The sequence below is a fragment of the Theropithecus gelada genome, chromosome 1 (assembly GCF_003255815.1).
Source record: "Theropithecus gelada isolate Dixy chromosome 1, Tgel_1.0, whole genome shotgun sequence".
NCBI classification, from domain to species: Eukaryota; Metazoa; Chordata; class Mammalia; order Primates; family Cercopithecidae; genus Theropithecus; species Theropithecus gelada.
This window is the reverse complement of record NC_037668.1, coordinates 35,305,379-35,331,959: the sequence shown is the minus strand read 5'-3', so window position 1 is coordinate 35,331,959 and position 26,581 is coordinate 35,305,379. Positions and strand designations below refer to the sequence as shown.

The 26,581-nt window shown below is 54.6% G+C and overlaps 2 protein-coding genes across 2 annotated transcripts in view; one reads left to right on the top strand and one right to left on the bottom strand.

The window, feature by feature from the left end:
* PHF13 (PHD finger protein 13) overlaps window positions 1-2,552 on the bottom strand; it is a 10,792-nt gene extending 8,240 nt beyond the window's left edge. Inside the window, exon 1 of the mRNA XM_025384531.1 lies at window positions 1,931-2,552. Within this exon, the coding sequence (XP_025240316.1) occupies window positions 1,931-1,969 (39 nt within the window). The 5' untranslated portion in view covers window positions 1,970-2,552. The remainder of the gene's footprint in view (window positions 1-1,930) is intronic.
* Window positions 1,531-26,581, top strand: KLHL21 (kelch like family member 21). Its single transcript, XM_025384519.1, has 5 exons — window positions 1,531-1,585; window positions 13,150-14,210; window positions 16,585-16,990; window positions 20,661-20,733; window positions 23,515-26,581. Exons 2-5 carry the CDS (start codon window positions 13,190-13,192, stop codon window positions 23,806-23,808), a joined length of 1,794 nt encoding a protein of 597 aa, XP_025240304.1. The 5' UTR covers window positions 1,531-1,585; window positions 13,150-13,189; the 3' UTR covers window positions 23,809-26,581.

Below are 26,581 nucleotides of genomic sequence, written 5' to 3'. Positions count from 1 at the left end.
AATAAATAAATAATCAACCACTCATTCTCCAGAGTTCTCGGAGACCTGGACCCTGGAGCTGATTCCTGGCTGACCCTGCCAAGCTAGCACCACCTGAGAACCCCTCTCTCATGCTCAGAGGGTCCCCTCCGCTCTCCCAGCAGTCGGGATGCCAGGCACCCAAATGTCTCAACTCACAATAAACCAGGAACCTTACTGCGAAGCTTAGTCCTACATTTAAATGGAATAGTGGAGGTTTTTGCTCGCGGGTCCCAGCCCTATTCAATCTAGAAACACCCATTACAAGAAGAGATTTTTCTCCTGAGAGAGAAGCACGGAGAGATGGAGCTCTTATTTGCTCCTAAGCAAAACAAGTGTGCTGTATTGCTGTTTATTCGCCCAGCACGTTCCCTCAGGTTCCTTTCAGTGCCTTGTCCGACCCACCCCCATTCTTTCCGAGGTGCTGTTACCCGGCCGCCGGTCTGCTGGGGAAAAGCCGGAGGGGAAATGGGGGGCAGGGGTCTCGGGCCGCCCCTACCGCCGCGAGAAGCAGGCGTGCAGCCCGCGGGTTTCCTTTCAGAAAGTCAGTCGCCTTAGAAAATTGTTTTCTCAACCTGATTCAAGCAAACCTGCTCCTCTCCCACCCGCTTGGACCCCAGGGCCGTCCACGGAGCGGAGGCGAAGGCCCGCGGTGACCGCGCTCCCCGCACTGGCGAGCCTGCCGAGCCCCGGGAACCGCGGGCCGCCACCCCGGCCTCCAACTCCCGCGAAGAACTTTTCTTTCGGCGGGGAACCAACAGAAGTGGGTCAAGAACCCGAATGCCAAGTGGAGGGCGGCGGCGGCCTCGGGACGGGGACGCGCGGGAGGCACCGGCGCGGGGAATGGGGGGGCTCCACGCCGCCCCCACCCGGCCCACGCCGCCCGCCCGGCCGCCTCCTCCGAAAGCAGATGGCGGAGCGGCCCCCACCAGCCCTCCCGCCGCAGCCGCCCCCCGCGACACTCGGCCCCGGAAGGTGCGGGGCCCATCCCGCGGGTATGTGGGAGGGGGCGCCAGGCAGGATTCGGGGGTCCCAGGCCTGGGGAGGCCCTGCGAACTCCCGGGGGCGGCAGCGAGACCGGCGGGCTCCTGCGCCGCCTCCCCTCCCCCACCCGCCCGCGGTCGCCGGACCCGCACTCGCGACCCCAACGCGCCTCGGCTGGGGGGAGGGGACCGCGCGGGGGGGCGGCCAGGAGCCCCGAGGGCTGATCCCCGGAAGGAGGGGGAGTGAGTCGGGGCGGAGCCAGCAGAGCCAGCGGGCGGGGGGCGGGGGCCCGAAGGGGGAGGCCAGCGCGCCGGGGGACCGTGGGTGGGGGCAGGACTCGGGTCCTCAGAGCGGGTGGGGCCCCCGAAGGACTCGGCCCCCGGAGGCCGTAGGGGGCGGGGGCCGATTGGGCCGCGCGCGGAGTCAGGGGGCGGGGCGCGGGCCACCGGGCCCGGGGGATCGGGGGAGCAGCCGGGGGCCGCGGGAGCCGACCCCCGTCCGAGGGGGGCCTAAAACTCCTCTAGAGCAACCGGAGCCACGGGCGGGCGGCGGCTCGGACCGCGTCCCCGGGGGCGGGGAAAGAGTAAGCAGGCCGGTGGGGAGGGGCTGGGGGCGCCGACAGGTCCCGGGGCGACGCGAGGCCGGAGAGGGGCGTCCACGGGGAGAGAAATAGGCGCAACGGCCCTGGGGAAAGGGCGCGGGGAGGACGCGGAGGTCCGCGGAGGGGACGCGGAGGCGAGGCCCGGTGGGGAGAACCGAGCGCGGGCCCGAGCAGGGGGCGGGGGTTGGGCTCCAGGGGGGGGCCGACAAGGGGAAAGCGGGGGAAGGGGAGGGCGGCGCTCCGGGCGACCAGGGGTCCGGCTGCCTGAGGAGAGCAAAATCGCGGAGGGGGTGGTCGGGGGCGATTTGGGCGCACAGTTTCACTCACCTCCGAGTGGAAGGCGGCGGCGCAAGAGTCAGAGTCCATGTTCCGGGCGGGGGGCGGCGGCTGCGAGAGTGCAGGAGCTGGGATGCGGGAGCTGGGCCGCCCGGGGCTGGGGGCTCGGGCGGCTGCGCAGGGCGAGGGCGGACCCGGGAGGGGTCGCCCGGGCTGGAGGTGATGGGGGGCTCAGCGCGTCGCTTCTCAGACTGTGACCCCGGACCGGCGCTTCCACCGCCGAGCGGAGTGGACGATGCAGCTCCCGCGGCGGTAGAAGCGGGAGAGTGGCTGCGGGGGGCGGCGGCGGCGAGCGGGAACCCGACCGGCTCCCCGACCTGACGCCCAGTTCGGCTCGTGTCTCGGGAGGGAGGGCGGGAGAGCCGTGAGGCCTTTCGGGAAATGTAGTCTGGGTGACGACTGGAAGCCAGCGGAGAGGGGGCGTGGCGCGGGGGGCGGGCGCGGTGCCTTGTGGGAGTGGTAGTCCACGGCCCGCCAATACTGCGCACAAAGGAAGCCTTGGGGACTCCAACCCCCATGAGGCTCCGCGGCGGCGGCCCGGTGTGTGGAGGCGGGTCTTCTGGACTCGAGGCCGCGGGAGCGGGGGTGGTGCGGGGGCCCGCGCCGGCTCGGCCGCGGGGGGAGGGGCAGTGTGAGCGGTAGCGCCTCGGTCTCGGCGGGCGCGGGGGCGGGGGTCGCTGCGGCGGTGGGGGCGGGGCTGCCGGCCCGTGTTGCGAAGGGCGGCGGCGGCTGGCACCTCCCCTTCCTCATCTCTTGCTTGGGGTTCGCGCCCCTTTGTGGGGCTGGGGTCCCCGAGGCCCGGCCGGGAGTAGGGGCGGCGGGGGCGGGGACGCTGACGTCGCGGCCCGGCCGGGCCCAGCTCCCGGCTCCCCGCTGAGGGCGGAGTCGTCGCCCGGGCCCCCGCGCCAGGCCTGGCTCAGCGAAGTTGTTTTCGCGGCTGCGGGCTTCGCGCGGCTCCCTGCTCCGGGTCCGCGGGGCCGGGACTGGACCGGGGTCTTCTCTAGGCATCTGCGGGATTCACTCGAGGTGGCCGGGTTCGTTCATTAAAAACACCGGGCCAGCGTTGTCAGTGTTCTAAAGAGGTGTGCGTTCAGTTCGCTTTCTGTTGCCGCCTTCGCTTAACCTTGGGACGGGCCGTTTTCCCACTCTCCTGAATATCCTCCTCGGAGGAGACCGGCCCGCAGGGCGAGGCGGAGACGCGGTGTTTAGTACTGGTATCGACTGGTACTTGTTCACTGGTGTTTAACTGGGATGGGCAGTGTATAAACGCTGGACCGCAGAGTATCTGACAGCTGTACGTGTGGAGGGCTGGCCGGACACGGAGGGGACTGCCCCTATGCGATGACCAAAAGGCGGCCTGACGGGAACATATTTAATAACCATACGAAAGTGGGGGGAAAAGGTAAGTAAAAAACGCAGATGATTCAGTAACCCGTTTGGTAGCTTCGAAGAAGTTAAAGGGGAGTAACACAAAATTTAAAATTCAAATTAGAAAACGAACTCTTGGAGATACTAGTAAGATATGTGACAGGCGCCTAATGCTACATCAGCTGGCTGTTGCTATTTCAAGGGTTATGATCATTCTGATGAAGATATTTAATAGGAGATGGTGTTAATCTTAGAAATACTTCTCTGAGCCTCAGTTTCCTAAGCTGTTAAATTTTTAGCGTAGTGCCTGGCTAAATAAATGGTAGCTTACTGTTGTTGTTTTATTTCTGCAATATTATAGCCCATTGGAGGGCTTCCCAGAGGTGATTAATTGAGGTACCTTACAAGATAAAACATAGAATTACTATGAGAGACATCGGACTTGGCCCATCGAGTCTTGATTAACAACTTCTTATACAATTGCACATTCAGATGATTTAGTCAGATTTGGAATGTTACCTGGTTACTGTGACCAAAGCAGAGGTCCCAAGGTTAGCCAGTATTGCCCAAGGTCATATCACAAGGAGCAACTTGTTTTGCCAGAATAAGAAACACTGCTAAGAAGGTGATGATCCTGTTGGTAGTTTAAAAATGTAAATACCAAAAAGAAGGACTTTTTTTTTTTTTTGAGATGGAATCTCTCTCTGTCGCCAGGCTAGAGTACAGTGGTGTGATCTCGGCTCACTGCAATCTCCATCTCCCGGGTTCAAGCGATTCTCCTGCCTTAGCCTCCAGAGTAGCCTGGACTACCGGCACCCGCCACCACACCCAGCTAATTTTTGTATTTTTAGTAAAGACAGGTGTCACCATGTCGGCCAGATGGTCTTGATCTCTTGACCTCGTGATCTGCACGCCTCGGCCTCCTAAAGTGCTGGGATTACAGGCGTGAGCCACCGCGCCTGGCCAGGAATAATTATTAGAGGTGAAACCCAAATGAAAGAAGAGGGATTTTTTTTTTTCACACCTCATTATTATCCCCTATGGTAAATGTTTCACATAATAAACATTAAATTCTTCCCCACACACATACACAGACTAAGAAATTATCGGGCCAGGTGCAGTGGCTTACGCCTGTAATCCTAGCACTTTGGGAGGCCCAGGCAGGCAGATCACCTGAGGTCGGGAGTTTAAGACCAGCCTGACCAACATGGGTCAGGGAGGCGGAGGTTGCAGTGAGCTGAGATTGCGCCATTGCACTCCAGCCTGGGCAACAAGAGTGAAACTCCATCTCAAAAAAAAAAAAAGAATAGTCGCCTGCCTTGGCCTCCCGCAAAGTGCTGGGATTACAGGTGTGAGCCGCCATTTCCCACCTAATTTTTTTTTTTAAGTCGGGGTCTCCCTATGTTGCCCAGGCTGTTCTGGAACTGGACTCAAGGGATCCTCCTGCCTAGGCCTCCCAAATTGTAGTTTACAGTCCTGAGCTACCTTGCCTGCCTGGCGTGAATACCCATTCTGAGCAAAAGTTATCACCTGGGTCTGAAAATCTGTCCCCTGACTCAATCCATGTTTGGGATTTTCTTCTGAATTCTAAGCTCAGTTTTGTCAACAAGTCAATTATTCTGAGTAAGTCCTTCATTTCCAATTTGAGAGTTTATTTTTCTTTCTTTTTTTTCTTTTTTGAGACAGTTTCACTCTTGTTGCCCCTGCTGGAGTGCAGTAGTGTGATCTCGGTTCACCACAACCTCCATCTCCCGGGTTCAAGCGATTCTCCTGCCTCAGCCTCCCGAGTAGCTAGGATTACAGTCATGCGCCACAACACCCGGCTAATTTTTTGTATTTTTAGTAGAGACGGGGTTTCACCATGTTGGCCAGGCTGGTTTCGAACTCTTGGCCTCAGGTGATCTGCCTGTCTCGGCCTCCCAAAGAGCTGGGATTACAGGCATAAGCCACCGCGCCGGATATTTATTGAATATGTTTTTAGTAAATAGTAATTTTTAGTACATAGATATGACCTGTACCTTCCTGCTACTCCAGTGAAAGAGAAAACTTCATGAAAAAGGACCTCTTTTGTCTTTCCATTTCCCTTACAAATAGAGCCCTTTGGGCCAGGCGCGGTGGCTCACGCCTGTAATCCCAGCACTTTGGGAGGCCGAGGTGTGCAGATCACTAGGTCAAGAGATCAAGACCATCTGGCCAACATGGTGAAACCCGGTCTCTGCTAAAAATACAAAAAATTAGCTGGGCATGGTGGCGGGCTCCTGTAGTCCCAGCTACTCGGGAGGCTGAGGCAGGAGAATGGCGTGAACCTGGGAGGTGGAGCTTGCAGTGAGCCGCATCGCACCACTGCACTCCAGCCTGGGTGACAGAGCAACACTCCCTCTCAAAAAAAAAAAAAGAAAAGTACAGCCCTTTGGAGGAAATGTAGATACTAATGTTTACCATCCTTTCTCTAAATTCAGGAAAAGGACTATACAACTTGTAGTTGACCCAAACAATCTCACAATATGTAGCTGTGGAGTAATAAAATTTATTTTCTCGCGCCTGTAATCCCAGCACTTTGGGAGGCCGAGGCGGGCGAATCACGAGGCCAAGAGATCAAGACCATCCTGTCCAACACGGTGAAACCCTGTCTCTACTAAAAATACAAAAATTATCTGGGCATAGTGGCATGCGCCTGTAGTCCCAGCTACTTGGGAGGCTGATGCAGGAGAATCGCTTGAACCCAGGGGGCAGAAGTTGCAGTGAGCGGAGATCATGCCACTGCACTCCAGCCTGGCAACAGAGTGAGACTGTCTCAAAAAAAGAAAAAAAACATTGATTTTCTCTGTGTGACAGGCTTAAGTTTGTTCAGTATCTCTCGTTTTTTTATAGGTGTATTGTACTACTCCTGGGCTGCAGGGGGCGAATCTGAAATTCCTTGATTAGTTCAAGAACATTCACCATAGTAGCCAGATCCTTGGAGTCTATGATCGTTTTCTGCTAAAAACAAAAAACAAACTAATTATACCTACTGCTGAATACTAATTCTCTGATTATTATAGTTACTTAGGAGAGGAGGAAAAAAGCGAGCGTTAGCACAGGTTGCAACAAGTTAAAAATACTAAGAATACCATGGTTTCCCAGTAAGTAACTTGAGAATGTGGTTATTTTAATTGAGTTACCAAATATAGCTTCACCTTCCTAAATCTCAGCAGCTACACTACATCCACTTGAGGGAACATACAAGAAAGCTTTCTGTCTCCCATTTTAGCTCTGTGCTTAAGTGCAGGTGTGAGCATAACCAAAGGTTTGCTTTTAAAATGTTTCAGCCTTTTGTTCAGCTTAATCGTTTTTGTTTTTGTTTTTTTGAGACAGAGTCTTGCTCTGTTACCCAGGCTTGAGTGCAGTGGCGTGATCTGGGCTCACTGGAACCTCTGCTTCCCAGGTTCCAGCTATTCTCTTGCCTCAGCCTCCCAAGTAGCTGGGATTACAGGCGTGTGCCACCGCACCTGGCAAATTTTTATTTATTTTTGTTTTTTTATTTTTTTAATTTTTATTATTATTTTATTTATTTTTTATTTTTTTGAGACGGAGTCTTGCTCTGTCACCAGGCTGGAGTGCAGTAGCGTGATCTCAGTTTACTGCAACCTCCACCTCCCCAGTTCAATCAATTCCTCTGTCTCAGCCTCCCGAGAAGCTGGGACTATAGGCGCACGCCACCATGCCCAACTAATTTTTTGTATTTTAGTAGAGACAGGGTTTCACCATGTTGGCCAGGATGGTCTCCATCTTCTGACCTTGTGGTCCGCCCATCTCGGCCTCCCAAAGTGCTGGGATTACGGGTGTGAGCCACGGCACCCAGCCTAATTTTTTGTATTTTTAGTAGAGACAGAGTTTCACCATGTTGGCCAAGCTAGTCTCAAACTCCTGACCTCAGGTAATCTGCCTGCCTTGGCCTCCCAAAGTGCTGGGATTACAGGCCTGAGCCACTGCGCCCGGCCTCTTTTTTTTTTTTTTAAGCCTGGAGTGTAGTGGATCCAACGCGGCTCACTACAGTCACTGCAACCTAGGCCTCCTGAGCTCAGGTGATCCTCCTGCCTCAGCCTTCCTAGTAGCCGGGTCTACAGGCATGCACCAGCACACCCAGCTTATTTTTGGTTTTTTTGTTTTGTTTTTGTGTTTTTGAGACGGAGTCTCACTCTTTCGCCTAGGCTGGAGTGCAGTGGCGCCATCTTGGCTCACTGCAAGCTCCGCCTTCTGGTTCACGCCATTCTCCTGCCTCAGCCTCCGGAGTAGCAGGGACCACAGGAGCCCGCCACCACGCCCGGCTAATTTTTTTATATTTTTAGTAGAGACGGGGTTTCACCGTGTTAGTCAGGATGGTCTCGATCTCCTGACCCCCATCATCTGCCCTCCTAGGCCTCCCAAAGTGCTGGCTATTTTTGTATTTTTTGTAGAGAAGGGATTTTGCCACATTGCCCAGGCTCATCTTGAACTCCTGGTCTCAAACGATCTCCCCACCTCGGCCTCCCAAAGTGCTGGGATTACGGGCATGAGCCACCATGCACAGCCCAGTATATTCTTAGGAATTCTTTTTCCCCTCTGATTTCTACCTTGCTCACTTCCATTTCCAGGAGATGGGAAAAAAGTGAACATTCCACAAAATCTTGTTTTCAACTTTTAGTAACTTGAAAACTGTATGAATGTGTGTGAATCATTTGAAATCATTAGTAATTTCTAGACTATATATTTTCAGCGTTTCACATAGTGAATCTGACCTACACATAGAAGAATCAAATGAGTTTCTTGAGTTCATACTGGTAGAATACAAAGGTAATAGCTAGGCTGGGTGCGGTGGCTGACACCTGTAACCCCAGCACTTTGGGAGGCCGAGGCAGACGGATCACAAGGTCAGGAGTTAGAGACCAGCCTTGCCAACACAGTGAAATCCCGTCTCTACTAAAAAAATTAGCTGGGCATGGTAGCACGCACCTGTAGTCCCAGCTACTCAGGAGGCTGAAGCAGAAGAATCGCTTGAACCTGCGAGGCAGAGGTTGTGGCGAGCCAAGATGGCGCCACTGCACTCCAGCCTGGGCAACAAGACTCTGTCTCAATAAATAAATAAATAAATAAATAAATAAATAAATAAATAAATAATAAAGTTAATAGCTAAAGGCTGGGTGCTGTGGCTCACGCCTGTAATCCCAGAACACTGGGAGACCAAGGCAGATGGATCACTTGAGGTCAGGAGTTGGAGACTATCCTGGCCAACATGGCAAAACCACGTCTTTACAAAAAAATACAAAAATCAGCTGGGCATGGTGACAGGTGCCTGTAATCCCAGCTACTCAGGAGGCTAAGGCAGGAGAATGGCTTGAACATGGGAGGTGGAGGTTGCAGTGAGCTGAGATCGTGCTACTGCACTCCAGCCTGGGGGATAGAGCAAGACTCTGTCTCAAAAAAAAAAAAAAAAGATAACTAACACTATATGTCAAACACTGTTTAAATGTTTTTACTTACACTATCTCATTTACGTATGTAAATACATTTAATAAATAGAGAATAGTGCAACATTGCTTAAAGAAAAAATGTTTAGGTTGGGCACAATGGCTTATGCCTGTAATCCTGGCGGAGGCTGAGGTAGGCAGATCATCTGAGGTCAGGAGTTCAAGACCAGCCTGGCCAGCATGGTGAAACCCCATCTCTACAAAAAATAGAAAAAGTAGCCAGGTGTTATGGTGCATGCCTGTAATCCCAGCTACTCCAGAGGCTGAGGCAGGAGAATCACTTGAACTCAGGAGTTGGAGGCTGCAGTGAGCCGAGGTCGAGCCACTGCAATCCAACCTGGGTGACAGAGGGAGACTTCGTCTCAAAAAAAAAAAAAAAAGAAAAAGAAGTTATATATGGTGAGTGCATTATACACTATACCTTAGAAAACCTGGAATCTGAAAAAATCAGGCTGTATGATACAAGAAAAGGCACAATAGCTGTGGACTTTATCGGGGCTAAGGGGTGTGTTCCTAAATATTCTTAAAGAAGAAAAAAGAATAACAACCACTTTTTTTTTTTTTTTTTTGAGACGGAGTCTTGCTCTGTCCTCCATGCTCAAGTGCCACAATCTTGGCTCACTGCAACTTCTGCCTCCTGGGTTCAAGTGATTCTCCTGCCTTAGCCTCAGAAGCAGCTGGGATAATAGATGTGTGCCACCACGCTTGGCTAATTTTTGTATTTTTAGTAGAGATGGAGTTTCACCATGTTGGCCAGGCTGTAAACAGCCACTTTTAAAATGACCTTAGGGTCTGGCATGGTGGCTTATGCCTGTAATCTCAGCACTTTGGCTCAGCACCAAGGCTGGAGGATTGCTTGAGTCCAGGAGTGTAAGACCAACCTGGGTATCACAGCGAAACCCCACCTGTACAAAAAATTTAAAAAATTATCCAAGTGTGTTGGCTCACGCCCGTAGTCCCAGCTCCTTGGGAGGCTGAGGTGGGAGGATCACCTGAGCCTGGGAGGCAGAGGTTGCAGTTAGCTGAGATTGCGCCACTGTACTGCAGCCCGGGCAACAGAGGGAGATCCTGTCTCAAAAAAAAAGGTAACATGGCTGGGCGAGGTGACTCATGCCTGTAATCCCAGCACTCTGGGAGGCCGAGGCGGGTGGATCATCTGAGGTCAGGAGTTTGAGACCAGCCTGACCAACATGGAGAAACCCCGTCTCTAATAAAAATACAAAAGTAGCCGAGAGTGGTGGCTCATGCCTGTAATCCCAGCCACTCAGGAAGGCTGAGGCAGGAGAATTGCTTTAACCCAGGAGGCGGAGGTTGCGGTGAGCCGAGATCGCACCACTGTACTCCAGCCTGGGCAACAAGAGCAAAACTCCGTCTCAAAAAAAAAAAAAAGGTAACATGATTTTAGTCACGTCTTGCTCTGTCTGCCTTAAATTAGAATTTAAATACCAAAATTGAGTTGTTTTTTTAAAATAATAACATTATTTGTTAAATAACATCACAGATTAAATCACTTTTTAATTTTTAGCCTCAGAATGTTCAGGTAAATCACATTATCTTAAGTTACTTAGGTAATGACCATTTTTGTAATTTTATTTTATTATTTTTTTTTTTTGAGATGGAGTCTCACTCTGTCGCCCAGGCTGGAGTGCAGTGGCGCGATCTCTGCTCACTGCAACCTCCTCCTCCTGGGTTCAAGCTTGAAGTGTTTGAACCTGGAGGCAGAAGTTGCAGTGAGCTCAGATCATGCCACTGCACTACAGACTGAGACTCCGTCTCAAAAAACAAACAAAAAACATTTCATCTAGGTGGTTATGTTCATTTTGTTTTTGCTTGCCTGCATTCTCTTTCTGTATTACACGTACATTATCTGTTAACTTAAGTTCAAAATAAAATTAAGAATTCATATCTTGAGAAAAGAAGTATTTCATTGATAACCCAGGCCTACCAGGCATGTGAAACCTTGTATATATATAGCTAAGTCAACAAAGGAATGTGGTGAGAAAAGAAAGGAACCAATTTAGACCTATCAGCTGTGTTAGGAATTTTGAATAACCTACTAACCCAGGCATGCTATTTAGCTCTTTCTTTTTTTCAGGGGTGGGGCAGGCAGAGTGGGAGCAGTGGAACAATGACAGCTCACTGTTACCTGGGCTTATGTGATCTTCCCACTTCAGCCTCCCAAGTAGCTGAGACTACAGGTGCATGCCACCACGCCTGGCTAATTTGAAAACTTTTTGTTGAGACTCAAAATATTGGGTCTCACTATGTTGCCCAGGCTGGTCTCAAACTCCTGGCCTCAAGAAATCCTCTTGTCCCAGCCTCTTCCTCCGAGTAACTGGGATTACAGGCCTGCGCCACCACACCCAGCTAATTTGTTTTATTTTTAGTAGAGACAGGGTTTCACCGTATTGGCCAGGCTGGTCCCGAACTCCCCATCTCAGGTGATCCACCCACCTCGGCCTCCCAAAGTGCTGGGATTACAGGCGTGAGCCACTGCGCCTGGCCAAAAATGTTAACTTCATAAATTTTTTTAGGCATATGAATACATATAACAATTTGGGTGATACAATGAGTTATCTGATTTTTCACTTTATAGCTTGAACATCTTTCCATTTAAATAAATACATCATTATTCAAGGCTACATAGTAAGACTGAAATATGATATTTAAAAATAACCCGTTATTGGGAATACAGAAGAACCGTACTCAGTCCTCAACTATGGAAACATTATTGACTTAATCATTGGACTTATGCAAGATGGGTAAGCTGACCCGGGGAACGGGAGTTCTTTTCCCTACAAACATTCCACTTCCTGGCTACTCAGGCTTTCTTGTCACAAAGCCTGTGCAAGGAAGCTATTGGCCCTGCCCCTGGGCCCAGGAATGCTGCCGCTGCCTTGAATAGCTGTGTGAACAGTCCTTCTATGGGCAACAGGCAGCCCGCCTGGGTACCTGAATGTTTTCTGATTTGGGCCCGTACTGCCCATGCTCACCCTGAAATTCAGACCAGATGCATTCTTATGGCAAAATGATGTGAAACTTTAAGTAGAAGAGAAAGCCTGCGGTTCTCATTTCAGAGGTGAAATAAAAACAAAATGTCTTCTGGAAAGGCTGCGCGGACCTAGACCTCGCTAGAACCAGCGAATGATAGCCAGCTCCCATGCGCCTGGCCTGCTCTGGGACCCACGTGGGCGGGCGCCTTCCTCAGGAATGCGTTCTCAAAGGCCCACCGGGTGTAGAGGGGGCTGGAAAATAGCACAAACTCAAGTGTCCTCTGCAAAGTAGCAGTCCTGGTGGTGAAGTAGGGGTCTTTTCTAAAACTGAGCAAAGCCTACCTTCCACTGAAGAAAAAATGGCTTCCAAGGGAGGGCTCTTTTTTCCCTACAAGTGACATTCAAAGTGGTGCTGTCTCTATTGGAACTAAAATAAGGGCGATTCCTTCTTTCACCATTCCCCACCACAATACAAGTGACGGGAGGACTGTGCTGAGTGGCATCATCTCCTAGTTTCAAGGCGGTCTCCCATCTGACTTTGAGCCCTCGCTCTTTATATCCAGTTCCCCTCTCGTGGAGTCCGAGCAGCTGCTGCAGGGAGGCCCGGGAGCCAGCAGCTGCGCCGAAGGCTCTGAAACTACAACTGCGCCTGAAGCCGACTAAAGTTAACGCCTGTGTGGTAGAGTCAGAAGCTCCTGCAGGAACACAGGAATGGGGCCGACTCCTGGAATCCGGCCCGAGTCACTTATAAATGCGCCAATAAAAAAAGTCATTGAAAAACTTTATACGCGTTCTTGCTTTGGTCCAGAATGGTAAAAAGCCTATCCTTTGAGTGTGTCCCGTGATGGGGTTAACTAGCAACCCTTGAAACTAGTGGAACACAAAAAGCAAAACAAAAAGCCATTGTACCCAGCCGCCCCAGGACCTGGGCCGCCGCCCTTGGGAAGTCTGGCGTGAAAGGAGGGGTGGCTTTGGTTTCTGGGCCGAGCTCGCCTCTCCTGGGTTGGGTTCAGCAGCCCGGCCGGGAGGGTCATGGGCAACCCTGGGAGGCCCCCGGTCCCGGCGCACGGCGAGGCCGCCCTCGGAGCTGGCACTTGTCACTCACTGTCCCCGGCCCGGGTGTCAGCTGGAAGACGCGGAAGGGCGGAGGGAGAGAGCGGACGGCGGTGACTCATCCTGCGGAACCGGGGGCGGGCGCCGCGCCGGTGAAAGGCGAGCCCGCGCTCGCGGGGGGCGGCGGCGCCGGGCACGGAGGGGTTAAGGGGGCGGTGCCGACGTCTCCCCGCCCATCCCGCCCCTCGAGGGCAGCGGCGCTCCGCCCTATTTATAGCAGCCGTGCCGGGCGCGTTGCGTTTCTCCGCAGGCCCCGGCCGCGGCGTCACCGACAACCTAGTGAAGGCGCTATGGAGCGGCCGGCTCCGCTAGCCGTGCTGCCCTTCTCGGACCCCGCGCACGCCCTGAGCCTGCTGCGCGGCCTGAGCCAGCTCCGCGCCGAGCGCAAGTTCCTGGACGTGACCCTGGAGGCGGCGGGCGGGCGCGACTTCCCGGCGCACCGCGCGGTGCTGGCCGCCGCCAGCCCCTACTTCCGCGCCATGTTCGCCGGGCAGCTGCGGGAGAGCCGCGCCGAGCGGGTGCGCCTGCACGGAGTGCCTCCCGACATGCTGCAGCTGCTGCTGGACTTCAGCTACACGGGCCGCGTGGCGGTAAGCGGCGACAACGCTGAGCCGCTGCTGCGCGCCGCTGACCTGCTGCAGTTCCCGGCCGTGAAGGAGGCATGCGGCGCCTTCCTGCAGCAGCAGCTCGACCTGGCCAACTGCCTGGACATGCAGGACTTCGCCGAGGCCTTCAGCTGCTCGGGGTTGGCGAGCGCGGCGCAGCGCTTCATCCTGCGCCACGTGGGCGAGCTGGGCGCCGAGCAGCTGGAGCGGCTGCCACTGGCGCGCCTGCTGCGCTACCTGCGGGACGACGGGCTGTGTGTGCCCAAGGAGGAGGCCGCCTACCAGCTGGCGCTGCGCTGGGTCCGCGCTGACCCGCCGCGCCGCGCCGCCCATTGGCCGCAGCTGCTGGAGGCCGTGCGCCTGCCTTTCGTGCGCCGCTTCTACCTGCTGGCACACGTCGAGGCCGAGCCGCTGGTGGCGCGCTGCCCACCCTGCCTGCGCCTGCTGCGCGAGGCGCGCGACTTCCAGGCGGCGCGCTACGACCGCCACGACCGCGGGCCCTGCCCCCGAATGCGTCCTCGCCCCTCCACCGGTCTCGCCGAGATCCTCGTGCTCGTGGGTGGCTGCGACCAGGATTGTGACGAGCTGGTCACTGTCGACTGCTACAACCCGCAGACGGGCCAGTGGCGCTACCTGGCCGAGTTCCCAGACCACCTGGGCGGGGGCTACAGCATCGTGGCGCTGGGCAATGACATCTACGTGACAGGTGAGTGGGCCAGGGGCTGGCTAGGCTCTCTGGGGTTGAGCCTCGCCGGTACGGGAGCCCAGCTACTCGCGGGGGAAACACAGAGCCTGGAATCCTAGGGCCGCACCTGAGTCCATGCTGGGGCCCTGGTGACTACATTTATCTGGGCTATACTTTCAACCTTGAAGAAGGGCCCCTTGTGTTAGCCGGGACAAGTAGCTGCCTGTGGGTCTCTGTGTCCCGTGCGGCCGGGGCTGCCAGGCTGAGCCAACTCCGTGCCCCGGAGGTGCCTCCCCACTTGGTTGGAAGATACTGGGGCATTCACCCCGCACAATGGGTGCTTTCTTTTTCTGCTTAAGGAATCCAGAGACGGGCAGGAGGCCGACGCCCGGTGAGGCATCTGTTCCCCACAAGCCGGGAATTTCTCTCTCCCTGCTGAGCCACACCGGGTCCCCTGACTCACCCTTTGTCACCGGTGACAAGGTTCCCTTGGGCTTGCACCTAGGCTCTGTGCTCTGGTCACATGGTGTTTAGGCTGAACTCCCCAGAGACTGTAAACATGGTCACATGTTAAGAGGTTTTCTTCCAGTTACTTGGCCCAAACCCCAAAACACTGCCGAGTCATGGTAGGCGGGTCCCAATCCGCCTGAGTTTGGGCTTCTACAGTTTTTATTAAAGATAAATCCCAGTTCAAACCCGAGGCTACCTCCTTTGCCGGGGTGAGGAAGGGCGGTCTCTGTGACTGCTATATAAGGAAAGAACCCACCAGGCAGGCATGTGAGGCGGTTATCAGGCAAGGAGGTGGGGACTGGGATGTCACAGCTGCTGTGCCCAGCCTTGCATGTTCACGAGAGAGCCCACTCTGGGACGTGCTCCGAGTTCCAGTGGGGCTCTGAGGTGTCAGGGGACAGTTGCTGGGCTCTGTTGCCACAGCTTCCTTCGCCTGCAGCTCTGAGTCCAGCCTCTGCTGGATTCTGCCGGAATCTGTGCCTCTTTTCAATCCGAGGTTGTCCGCAAGTTGACTGGGGACTGTGTCCCTCCCCTCTCCCCAAAGTCTGACTAGTGGCTTTGAGCAGATAATTCCTTCCCAGAACTGGTGAGACTGGCCCCAGCTTTCTGCACACCCTTCCATAAATGTCCCAGCAGAGCAGTTAATCCCTCGGGTTTAGGCAGGTGGCTGGGTCATTCCTTTCAGCTGCCTTTCACACAGCTCCATGGAAGGGAGTAGGCCAGCAGAGCCCACTTCCTAAGAACAAGAACTTGCTTTTCGCGCTTTAGAGCTCAGGGCTGTGAAACAGAATGTCCTGTATGCTGTGTCCTGTGGCGCCAGCCTGGGAGGCCAAGGGGTACAGCCCCCAGGATGCTTGGCTTCCCTTCATGTCCTGGAGTTTCTAATAGACCTGGTGTAATTTATGACTACAGCCAGTACCACTTTTTATTTTTAGCTTTTTATTGAAATTAAAAATACAGGGCTGGGCACAGTGGCTCTTTGTAATCCCAGCACTTTGGGAGATCAAGGTGGGTGGATCTCTTCAGCTCAGGAGTTCAAGACCAGCCTGGGCAACATGGCGAAACCCCGTCTGTACAAAAAGCATAAAAATTAGCCAGGTGTGGCGGCGCTTGCCTGTTGTCCCAGCTACTCGGGAGCTGAGGTGGGAGGATTGTTTGATCCCAGGAGGTGGAGATTGCAGTAAGCTGAGATCATGCCACTGCACTCCAACCTGGGTGACAGGCAAGACTCTCTCTCAAAAAAAAATAATAATAATACAGGCAGAAGAGTATGTATGTACGTGTGTGTGTGTGTGCGTGTGTGTGTATACACGTATATAAAATGCTTACACAGCTTCATGGATTTTTCTAAACCAAACACAGCTTTGTAACCTGCACCAGGATCAAGAAGTGGCCTCACAGTGTAGTGTTAGGTCTCTTGCTTACAGCAGGAAGTGGGTTTCCGCTCATCTTGTCCTGGCAGAACCTTGCTTAGAGGGTGCCCAGGAAGCCTAGGAGTTAGTGAGCAAGTCCCTGTGCACCCTACCGACAAGCTCTGTGGCTCCCCAGGAGAACTGTCCCAAGGCCCAGGGCTTTGGTCTGCTGACATGTATGCATGGCTGTGGGGCGGTGTCGAGAGGAGGCTGCTGGATTCTTCACCGTGGCACCCAAGACCTTTGTTTGGTAGAGGCTTGGTGGCAGTCATCTTGCTGGGCAGTGGTCAGCGTGTGCTTTGCCTTAGCCACAGCATGCGGCCTGGGCTTTGGGGAGAGGATGTGTGTCAGGGGTGAAGCCCAGTGATGTTAATTCCTCCCAAGGGAGAGGCCCTCGCCGAAGGTTGGGAGGGTGCAGGTGGGTGACTCACCTCGAGTGGGCTGACCATCTGTCCAATCATGCATCCTGGCAGGTGGGTCCGATGGCTCCCGGCTCTATGACTGCGTGTGGAGGTACAACTCAAGCGTGAATGAGTGGGCAGAGGTGGCACCCATGCTGAAGGCCCGCGAATACCACAGCTCCTCTGTGCTGGATGGACTGCTGTACGTGGTAGCCGCCGACAGCACCGAGCGCTATGATCACACCACCGACTCCTGGGAGGCCCTGCAGCCCATGACCTACCCCATGGACAACTGCTCCACCACTGCCTGCCGTGGCCGGCTCTATGCCATCGGCTCCCTGGCTGGCAAGGAGACCATGGTGATGCAGTGCTACGACCCGGACACCGACTTGTGGTCGCTGGTGGATTGCGGCCAGCTCCCGCCCTGGTCCTTCGCCCCCAAGACTGTGACTCTAAATGGACTCATGTACTTTGTCAGGTGAGTTCCAGGTGCATAGCCCCACCGTGTGTTTGGCGGCTCTTACCAGGCCCTGTGCTGAGCACATCATGGCTGTTCTCCCTTTCTACAGATGAGAAACTGAGGCCTAGCTGGGGTCGGAGGCTGGGTCTGGCTCTTTTTGTTTTTGTTTTTGTTTTGTTTTTGTTTTATTTTGTTTTGTTTTCCAGACAGAGTCTCGCTCTGTCGCTCAGGCTGGAGTGCAGTGGCGCCATCTCGGCTCACTACAAGCTCCGCCTCCCAGGTTCTTGGCATTCTCCTGCCTCAGCCTCCAGAGTAGCTGGGACTACAGGCGCCCGCCACCACGCCTGGCTAATTTTTTTGTATCTTTAGTAGAGACGGGGTTTCACTATGTTAGCCAGGATGGTCTCGATCTCCTGAACTCGTAATCGGTACGCCTCAGCCTCCCAAAGTTCTGGGATTATAGGCATAAGCCACCACACCCAGCTTGTTGTTTTTTTTTTTTTTTTGAGACGAGAGTTTCGCTTTTGTTGCCCAAGCTGGAGTACAGTGGTGCGATCTTGGCTCACTGCAACCTCTGCCTCCCGAGTTTAAGCCATTCTCCTGCCTCAGCCTGCCAAGTAGCTGGGATTATAGGTATGCACCACCATGCCTGGCTAATTTTTGTATTTTTAGTAGAGACAGGGTTTCTCCATGTTGGTCAGGCTGGTCTAGAACTCCTGACCTCATATGATCCGCCTGCCTCAGCCTCCCAAAGTGCAGGGATTATAGGTATGAGCCACAGCACCTGGCTTTTTTTTTCTCTTGGAAATTAAACAATTTTTTTTTTTTTTTTGAGACAGAGTCTCGCTCTGTCGCCAGGCTGGAGTGCAGTGGCGCAGTCATGGCCCACCGCAGCCTCGACCTCCTGGGCTCAAGCAGTCCTCCCACCTCAGCCTCCCAGGTAGCTGGGACCGCAGACATGTGCCACCACACCTGGCTAATTTTTTGTAGAGACAGGGTCTCGCTGTGTTGCCCAGGCTGGTCTCAAAATTCCTGGCCTCAAATGATCCTCTCGCATTTCCCGCCTCCCAGAGTGCGGGGATTGTAGGCGTGAGCCCCCACATCCAGCCAGGCCGGGTGTTTCGGAGCCCAGAGTGCTTGTTCCATTCCTTTGGGTTTAAGGAAAACCCCAGGCTTTCTTTTAAGGGATTTCACGGGTGGTGGAGTTGGGCTTTTCCAGCAAGAGCAGGCTGTAGCCTGGGCAGCACGGAGCAGAGACAGGCAGCCTGTGGGTCATCATGTGTCTCCTGGCCTTGATGACCTCTCTGGTCACAGCCAAATGCTGCCTACGACTGTTTGGTGGGCATCAGTGATGGCACGGGCAGACCCTGCCTGCTATACTCTGTTGCTTGTTCACACATCCTGCTGCTCCCTCCCAGCCTAGAGCCTGCCTGAAGCTCTGGGCCCAGGAGGGAAGGGGAGGAGCTGAATGACAGTCCCCACTGTGCCCTTTTGGTCTGGGGCTTTGAATGGGGAGCTTGGGGGATGTGAGCTCCCTGCTCCTCGGCCTCCTGCCTCATACCACCAGAGCCTCCCTGGCCTTGGCGTATGCCCCACCATCCCCCCAGACAGGAGGCTCCTTACCAGGCATTTGGAGTGACCACCAAGAAGAACAGGGGTGGCACTGCTTCTCACGCAAGTAGCTGGGCACCACCACGTGCCCAGAAGCAATGGTCTTGCTCTGAGAAAGCCCTGGAATCTCAGCCAGCTCTGGTCCCATTATAAAACATCATCTGACCCTTTGCCCAGCTCTCCTTCCCTCAAGTTGTGAAGGTGTCTTCAAAGGGGGGGTGGAGATGGCTATAAATATAACTTATCAGAGCGCCAGAGCCTTCCTCTCAGCCTGTAGGCAGTGGTTCCAGGCCCTGTGCCTTTGAGAGTCCTCCTCCCCTCCCCCATCTGTCCCCAGGGAGGTCTACCTGCTGGGTTAACCTTCCCACAGGGAAGCATGAGGGTCTGCCCTCCCATCCCCCCACCCCACCCACTGCTAGCCCTTACAGGGGTTTCCTAAGCCACCTACGCATGTGGGAGGAAGCAGTGCTCTGGAAAGGCTGCATCCGTTCATCTTACTAATGTGACCTGTGTCAGAGGACAGAGGAGGGGCGCCCAGGCTCAGCCTGAGTGGAGGCTGCTTGAGCCCGAAAGAGAAGGCTAGGCATGTAGGGGCCCTGCCTCTCACTTTGGGATCAAGACCCTTCAACTTCATCTGGTCCCCCCAGGGTATTTGTCCCAGTGTCACCTTGTCTGTGCACTTTGACTCTTCAAGAGCCACATAACCCTCTGCCCAGAACACCACCTGTCTTTGGGCAGCTTGTGCCTAGGATGTGCCATTTGCAGGGAGGCCACAGCCTCAGCCATTGTCCTTGTGACCCACAAATGACCTGGGCCTCCCTCCCCTGGGTTCTGGGACAAGATGGCTCCTTGGCTGGGGTGTAATAGCGCCCTCTGGGAATGCTGGTGAGCTCTGTCCAACCTCTGGGCTGTGGTTTGCAAGTCTCTGCTGGGGAAAGAGAAGGCAGCCTAGCAGGTTCCAGTGTTTAATCATCACCACCACCACCACTATAGGGCCCCCAAACTGAGGGTGGCTTTGACATTTTGAAATGATTGGAGGCAAGAAATCAAGACAAGAACAACATTTCAAGTTAGATGAGATGTAAATGTCTGTCCATGGATCAAGTTTTCTTGGCACACAGCCAGCCTTGTGTCTATGCATTGTCTGTGGCTGGTTTTGTGCAGCAGTGTCAGGTTCACAACTACTACTATTTGTCTTGTAGTATCTTTGCATTTCTTTTTTTTGTTGTTTTTGAGACGAAGTCTCACTATGTCGCCCAGGCTGGAGTGCAATGGCACGCTCTTGACTCACTGTAATCTCCGCCTCCCGGGTTCAAGCGATTCTCCTGCCTCAGCCTCCCGAGCAGCTGGTATTACAGGCATGCGTCACCACACCTGGCTCATTTTTGTATTTTTAGTAGAGACGGGGTTTCACCACGTTGGCCAGGCTGGTCTCGAACTCCTGACCTCAGGCACTCCACCCACCTCAGCCTCCCAAAGGGCTGCATAGCAGGCGTGAGCCACAGTGCCTGGCCTATATCTTGGCTTTTCAAGGCTGTGCCTTTGAGCCTTTTACTGTGGGGATATAAAGGGTGTCAGATGAAGTTGAAGGGTCTTGACCCCAAAGTGAGAGGCACTTGAATATGGTAGTGAACAGGACATGGTCGGGGCTCACGGTGATATTGGGGACAGTGGCAAGGAGTGTTCCAGGGCACATGGGGATGCACAGTGGAGCAAGGAGCCTTTTTTAAGATCTGAAGGGAGCTGCTGTAGCCTTGGGGGGTGGGGGACAGCCACCTTGGTACTGGGTGATGGGGAGGCACTGAATGAGCTTCAGGTACTCAGAAGCCTGATCTTCAGGTTTGGGAGTGAGGATTCTGGCCCTGGAGCCCTGGCCGAGTGGGCACAGGGGGCTGAAATTGGCTCCTAAGAGCTGGGGATGGAGCCTACCTTGCAAGGGCGCTGCTGGATGGCATCAGAAAGATCCAGGTCGCTGGAGGAGTCAGTGACTCAGGGGAGGACTCCACTCCAGAGCTGCACACCTGAGGGCACTTCCTTCTCGCGCTGAGCAGTTGTCCTCCTGCTGCCCCCTCCACAGGGACGACTCCGCTGAGGTGGACGTGTACAACCCGACGAAGAACGAATGGGACAAAATCCCGTCCATGAATCAGGTAAACGCAGGCGGGCCAGCGTTGGAAGCACAGGCTGGTCCTAATTTTGCAACCCAAGTGTCATCATGATGAGTGTTTGGGATCCACAGCCATGATGGGTGGGTCTCATTTCAGTTAATAGAAGGCTGCTCTTATCTTCATTTTGCACTTGAGGCTCACGCACTGAGACATAGACGTTAAGTAGTATCCCAGGATTATACAGCTTAGCACGCATTTGAGCAGTATTTACTGAGTATCTACTGTAAGCCAGAGAGCAGAAGGAAGTGAGGGAGCAAGGCATACAGTCATCTGGGGTCACTTGTTCCAGAGAGGGACAGCAGGTGCAGAGGCCCTGCACCAGGGCACCCTGTGTTCTTGGGTACACCAGCAGCCAGTGCGGCCGGAGCAGAGTCAGGATGAGGTCTGTGACCTACCTTTTTTATTTTTTTTATTTATTTATTTTTGAGGCAGAGTCTGTGTCACCCAGGCTGGAGTGCAGTGGTGCAATTTTGGCTCACTGCAAGCTCCGCCTCGCAGGTTCACACCATTCTCCTGCCTCAGCCTCCCGAGTAGGTGGGTCTATGGGCGCCTGCCACTGCACCTGGCTAATTTTTTGTATTTTTAGTAGAGATGGGATTTCACCATGTTAATCAGGATGGTCTTGATCTTCTGACCTCGTGATCCCCCCACCTCAGCCTCCCAAAGTGCTGGGATTACAGGCATGAGCCACCGCGCCTGGCCTTACCTTTTTTATTTTTGAGACAGGGTCTTGCTCTGTCACCCAGGCTGGAGTGCAGTGGTGCAATCATGGCTCACCGCAGCCTCCACCTCCTGGACTCAGGCAGTCCTCCCACCGCACCTTGAATAGCTGAGACTACAGGCGTGTGCCACCACACCCAGTTATTTTTTTTTCTCATGGGTAGATGCTAAAAAATATTCTTTTTTTTTTTTTTTTTTTTTTTTTTGAGACGGAGTCTCGCTCTGCCGCCCAGGCTGGAGTGCAGTGGCCGGATCTCAGCTCACTGCAAGCTCCGCCTCCCGGGTTCATGCCATTCTCCTGCCTCAGCCTCCTGAGTAGCTGGGACTACAAGCGCCCGCCACCGCGCCCGGCTAGTTTTTTGTATTTTTTTAGTAGAGACGGGGTTTCACCGTGTTAGCCAGGATGGTCTCGATCTCCTGACCTCGTGATCCGCCCGTCTCGGCCTCCCAAAGTGCTGGGATTACAGGCTTGAGCCACCGCGGCCCGGCCAAGAATATTCTTTTTTTTTTTTTTTTTTTTTTTTGAGACGGAGTCTCACTGTGTCTCCCAGGCTGGAGTGCAGTGGCGCGATCTCGGCTCACTGCAAGCTCCGCCCCCCGGGTTCACGCCATTCTCCCGCCTCAGCCTCCCAAGTAGCTGGGACTACAGGCGCCGGCTACCGCGCCCGGCTAGTTTTTTGTATTTTTAGTAGAGACGGGGTTTCACCATGTTAGCCAGGATAGTCTCGATCTCCTGACCTTGTGATCCACCCGCCTCGGCCTCCCAAAGTGCTGGGATTACAGGCTTGAGCCACCGCGCCCGGCCCCGGCCAAGAATATTCTTAAAAATTTTTGTAGAGGCAGGGTCTTGCTGTGTTACCCAGGCTGGTCTCAAACTCCTGGCCTCAAAGACCCTCCTGTCTCAGCCTCCCAAAGTGCTGGGATTACAGGCGTGAACCACCATCCCCAGCTGGTTCCTGAGGAACTCACTGTGGGAATACTACTTTTTTCTTTTTTTCTTTTTTTTTTGAGACAGAGTCTCGCTCTGTCGCTCAGGCTGGAGTGCAGTGGTGCGATCTCGGCTCACTGCAAGCTCCATCTCCCAGGTTCCCGCCATTCTCCTGCCTCAACCTCCCGAGTAGCTGGGACTACAGGCGCCCACCACCACGCCCAGCTAATTTTGTTTTTGTATTTTTAGTAGAGACGGGATTTCACTGTGTTAGCCAGATGGTCTGGATCTTCTGACCTTTTGATCCACCTGGCTCAGCCTCCCAAAGTGCTGGGATTACAGGCGTGAGCCACCATGCCCAGCCCACTGTGGGAATACTTCTATTAAGCACCTGCTGTGTGTTCTGAATAGGACAGCCAGGGTCCACCTCTTCTCTCTGGGCTTGTTGAGAAGAGGGGTGCCCCGCCTGACAGTGTGATGGGACGGGGAGGCCTCAATGCCATTTGGCCATGTGAGCATTCTTAGTCCAAGGTACACATTATATACTGCCTTCTTTCCTCTCTGTCTTTTAACATTTCCAAACCTACACTCTGTGATATCTAGCCTCACAGCTTACATCACAGCTTAATGTCCTTGCAGTTAAGATACCCAGCTTTCTGTTTTCCCCACAGTAAGCTGCACATAGTCATAGTGAATTTGGGAAAGATGGAAGGAATCATCCAGCCTCGTGGTTCAGAGCCCAGCTCTGCCAGAGTCAGCCGTGCAAGCCTGTTTTCCCATCTGTAACATGGGGAGAAGAGCACTGCCCAGCCCAGAGGGCCACTGCAGAGATTCTGAGAGAACCTAGGAAGCGCTGCTCGGCACCACCTGCACACAGGGAGGCCTGGCGCTGCAGCGGGCACCCTCATCACCATAGGGAAGGCCCAGCTGCCCCCCGGGAGGCCTGTTCTCCTAGGCAGGCTGTGGGAAAGGAGTTGGCCTCTGCTGCTTTCTGGGAGAGCCAAGGCCACCCCATGGGGTGCTGACAGGGAAGCCTTGTCTCCAGTGGTTCCCCAGGTGGGGCCTTGCCCTACCGCCTCCTCTGACCTCCACTCACTCATCCCTTTGACCCACAGGTGCACGTTGGGGGCAGCCTGGCCGTCCTTGGGGGAAAGCTGTACGTCTCTGGGGGATATGACAATACGTTTGAACTCTCGGACGTGGTAGAGGCCTATGACCCAGAGACTCGCGCATGGAGCGTGGTGGGGCGGCTCCCAGAACCCACCTTCTGGCATGGCAGCGTCAGCATCTTCCGCCAGTTCATGCCCCAGACCTTCTCAGGTGGGCGCGGCTTCGAGTTGGACAGTGGCAGCAATGACATGGACCCGGGCCGACCCCGGCCGCCGCGGGACCCTGACGAGCTGCACTAGCCCCGGTCTGGCCCTGCATGGGCCTTGGTGCAGGTAACTGGCACCTCTGCGGGGCAGTGCCCCACTCCTTTGTGCACAAGGACAGGTTGGGCTCACAGGAGGAGCACAGGCTCTTGGGTGGCCGAGCAAGCCCAGGATCCATTACCTGGAAGGTTTGTGTGCCTTGAAAGCCTGATCTGAGGCCATGGGGAACGCCCTTCCCGCAGTTGAGGAAGAGCTACTTTCCTGCTGGCACGTTTCTGGGTCTTGGAGGTCACCCCCACCCTGCGGATCACAGCTCACCCACGCGGCGCACACCCCTCCTGCTGCTGTCATCTGCACCTACTTGCTCCCACGCTGGGAGAGGAGGACAACTTGGGAGGGACCCGTGAAGGGAGGAGGGGTCCTCCCATGAGGCTGAGGATGACCTGAACCTGGAGCAGCGGACCAGGCACCAGGCAGAGACTAAAGTGGGGTCCCAAATTCCACATCCAGAGGTGTGGGGAGCCTGCCTCCCTAGCTCCTGGCCCCTGCCAAGGGCTTGCTTCAAAACACCTCGGAGTGCTGGTCTCCAGAGGCTGCACCCAGGACAGTGGGACATGAGCAAGGGTGTGGGCTGGGAGGGTGAAGAGGATGTGGCCATATCAGATGCTGGACCTCCCCAGCCATAGTCCCCCGCTCCTGCCCCGACTGGCTGTTGTGTCCTCACCTCTCACCCTCTCCTTCACTGGCCTGGGACAGAAGCCCAGGGGAGGTTTCAGCGCCAGGTCATAGCTCCTTCCCAGGAGGCCCTGGGAGGCGGTCATTGACACCCAGCCAAGCAGATAGCTGTGGGTGCCCGAGCCCTTGCTGGGCCTGCCCATGAGGAGTCCCACCGCTTCCAAAGGAAGTCCTGGGTAGGAGGTGGCCTTGGTAGTTGGTTCCAAAGTTGAAAATGCTTGCAGTTTGACCTTAGAAGAAGAAGTGGGAAGAAGAGGGAGCTCTACAGGGTCAGCTTTGTTCCTTTTTTCAAGTCTAGAAAGTCCTATTGCCAAAGCTTTCTGCAGGCGCTCCCGGGCGAATGCCGCAGCTTGGCAGCCCCTGGTTTTCTCTTAGAAATGGTCCGTTTCCCCTCAAAGTACCCAAAGTAGCCTTGGCTTGAGTTTTTGTCCTTGCCTCCCTTTTCAGAGGAGAGGGCGTTTACACTGCATCTTCCTCGTTAAAGAAGATTAAAGCAAATGTGTGTTGCCTTTTCTAGTGAACTAACTTGTAGAGATGTTCTCAGCAGGAAGACAGTCTTAGCACTGTCACTTAGCAGATTGCACTTAAGACCCTTGTGCTGGCCAGATGGCATGGCTGGTTGCCTTAATATGTCCCCTAGGAAGGACTAGAGGACACCTGACAGGGCTGCCTGGCCTCTCCCTCGTGCTCCTGAAGAGCCCAGTCCATACACTGTGGATGTCATTGCTGTCGGGTTAGAAAGTCTTGTCCTAGAACACCCTGGCTGGTGTGGTTACAGTTCGTGGTGGCTCTTCTCCGTTAAGTCATGGTCATCTCCCAGCACCTGCTGTGTACCAGGTGCTGGTGGGAAGGCCGAGGATGGAGGCCCAGCACTGTCCAGACCTGCTGGGACCTGGCTGGGAGTCCTGTGGGCAGCGTGGAACATGCAGCTGGGCTTCCTGTGACCAGGAGCCCTCTGGCACGGTTGCTTGCCCTGTGCCCTGGGCCTTTTCCTGCCCTCCTCCTTCCTCTGCTCCCTTGGGGCTACCCCTTGGACTCTCCTGGTCTGTGCAAACTTCCTCAGGGAGCTTCCCTGCCCTGTAGCACTCACTTAACTTCCTAGGGGGCTGCTGAGCCCATCCAGAGGTTGTTGGAGCTCAGTGGGGCAGCTTGTCTCCCTTGGCAGCAGGGGCATAAGGGCTGGGTTTGGCCATACAAGGTTGGCTATGCCCTCAATCCCTGACTGTCCCAGGCACTGAGCTCGGCACCCAAGGAAGGACATGCTGTCCAGACTGTGTGATGACTGCCAGCACAGGGCATCTCGGGCTGGGCTGGGCTGTGAGGCCTTGCCTCTGTGGAAGAGAACTCTGGGTTCCTGTTTTCTCACTCACTCTTTGCGGCTTTGCTGTGGTTGGCAGCTGCCGTACTCCAGGCCTGTGGTGGCCACTCAGACAGGGGCTGTGGTGCGAGCCAGTGCAGGAGAGCTGGGTTTGGGATTGTGCCCTCTCCTGTGTCTGTCCTCCAGACCTGCCCAGGTCTCCACCATCAGGACCCCGTCTTTGGGTTTGGAAGACCAAGTATGGGGAAGAGCAGGCACCAGCCTCTGCAGCAATGGGTCCCTCTAGCCTGTGGACACCAGCTGGGTGTCCAAGGTCACCTTGGACCTTGGTCAAGGTGGATCCAAGGTCAGGCCCTCTCCTCTCCCCAGCTCCCCTCTGCTGTGGGTTCTGGGCTGTGATGTCCCCACCACTTAAGGATGTCTTCACACTGACTTCAGGACAGATGCTGGGAAGCCTGGGCATGGCCACGTGTTACGTGTACAGAATTTTGTCTACAGCACAAATTAAGTTATGTAAACACAGTGACTGGTATTTAATGCTGATCTACTATAAGGTATTCTATATTTATACGACTTCAGAGACGCGTATGTAATAAAGGACACCCTCCCTCCAGTGTCCCCATCCAGTTCACCCCAGAGGATTGGGCAAGTTGACATATTTATTTTTGTCTATTCTGTAGGCTTCCATGTCCAGAATCCTGCTTAAGGTTTTGGGGTACCTTCAGTACTTTTTGCAATAAAAGTATTTCCTATCCA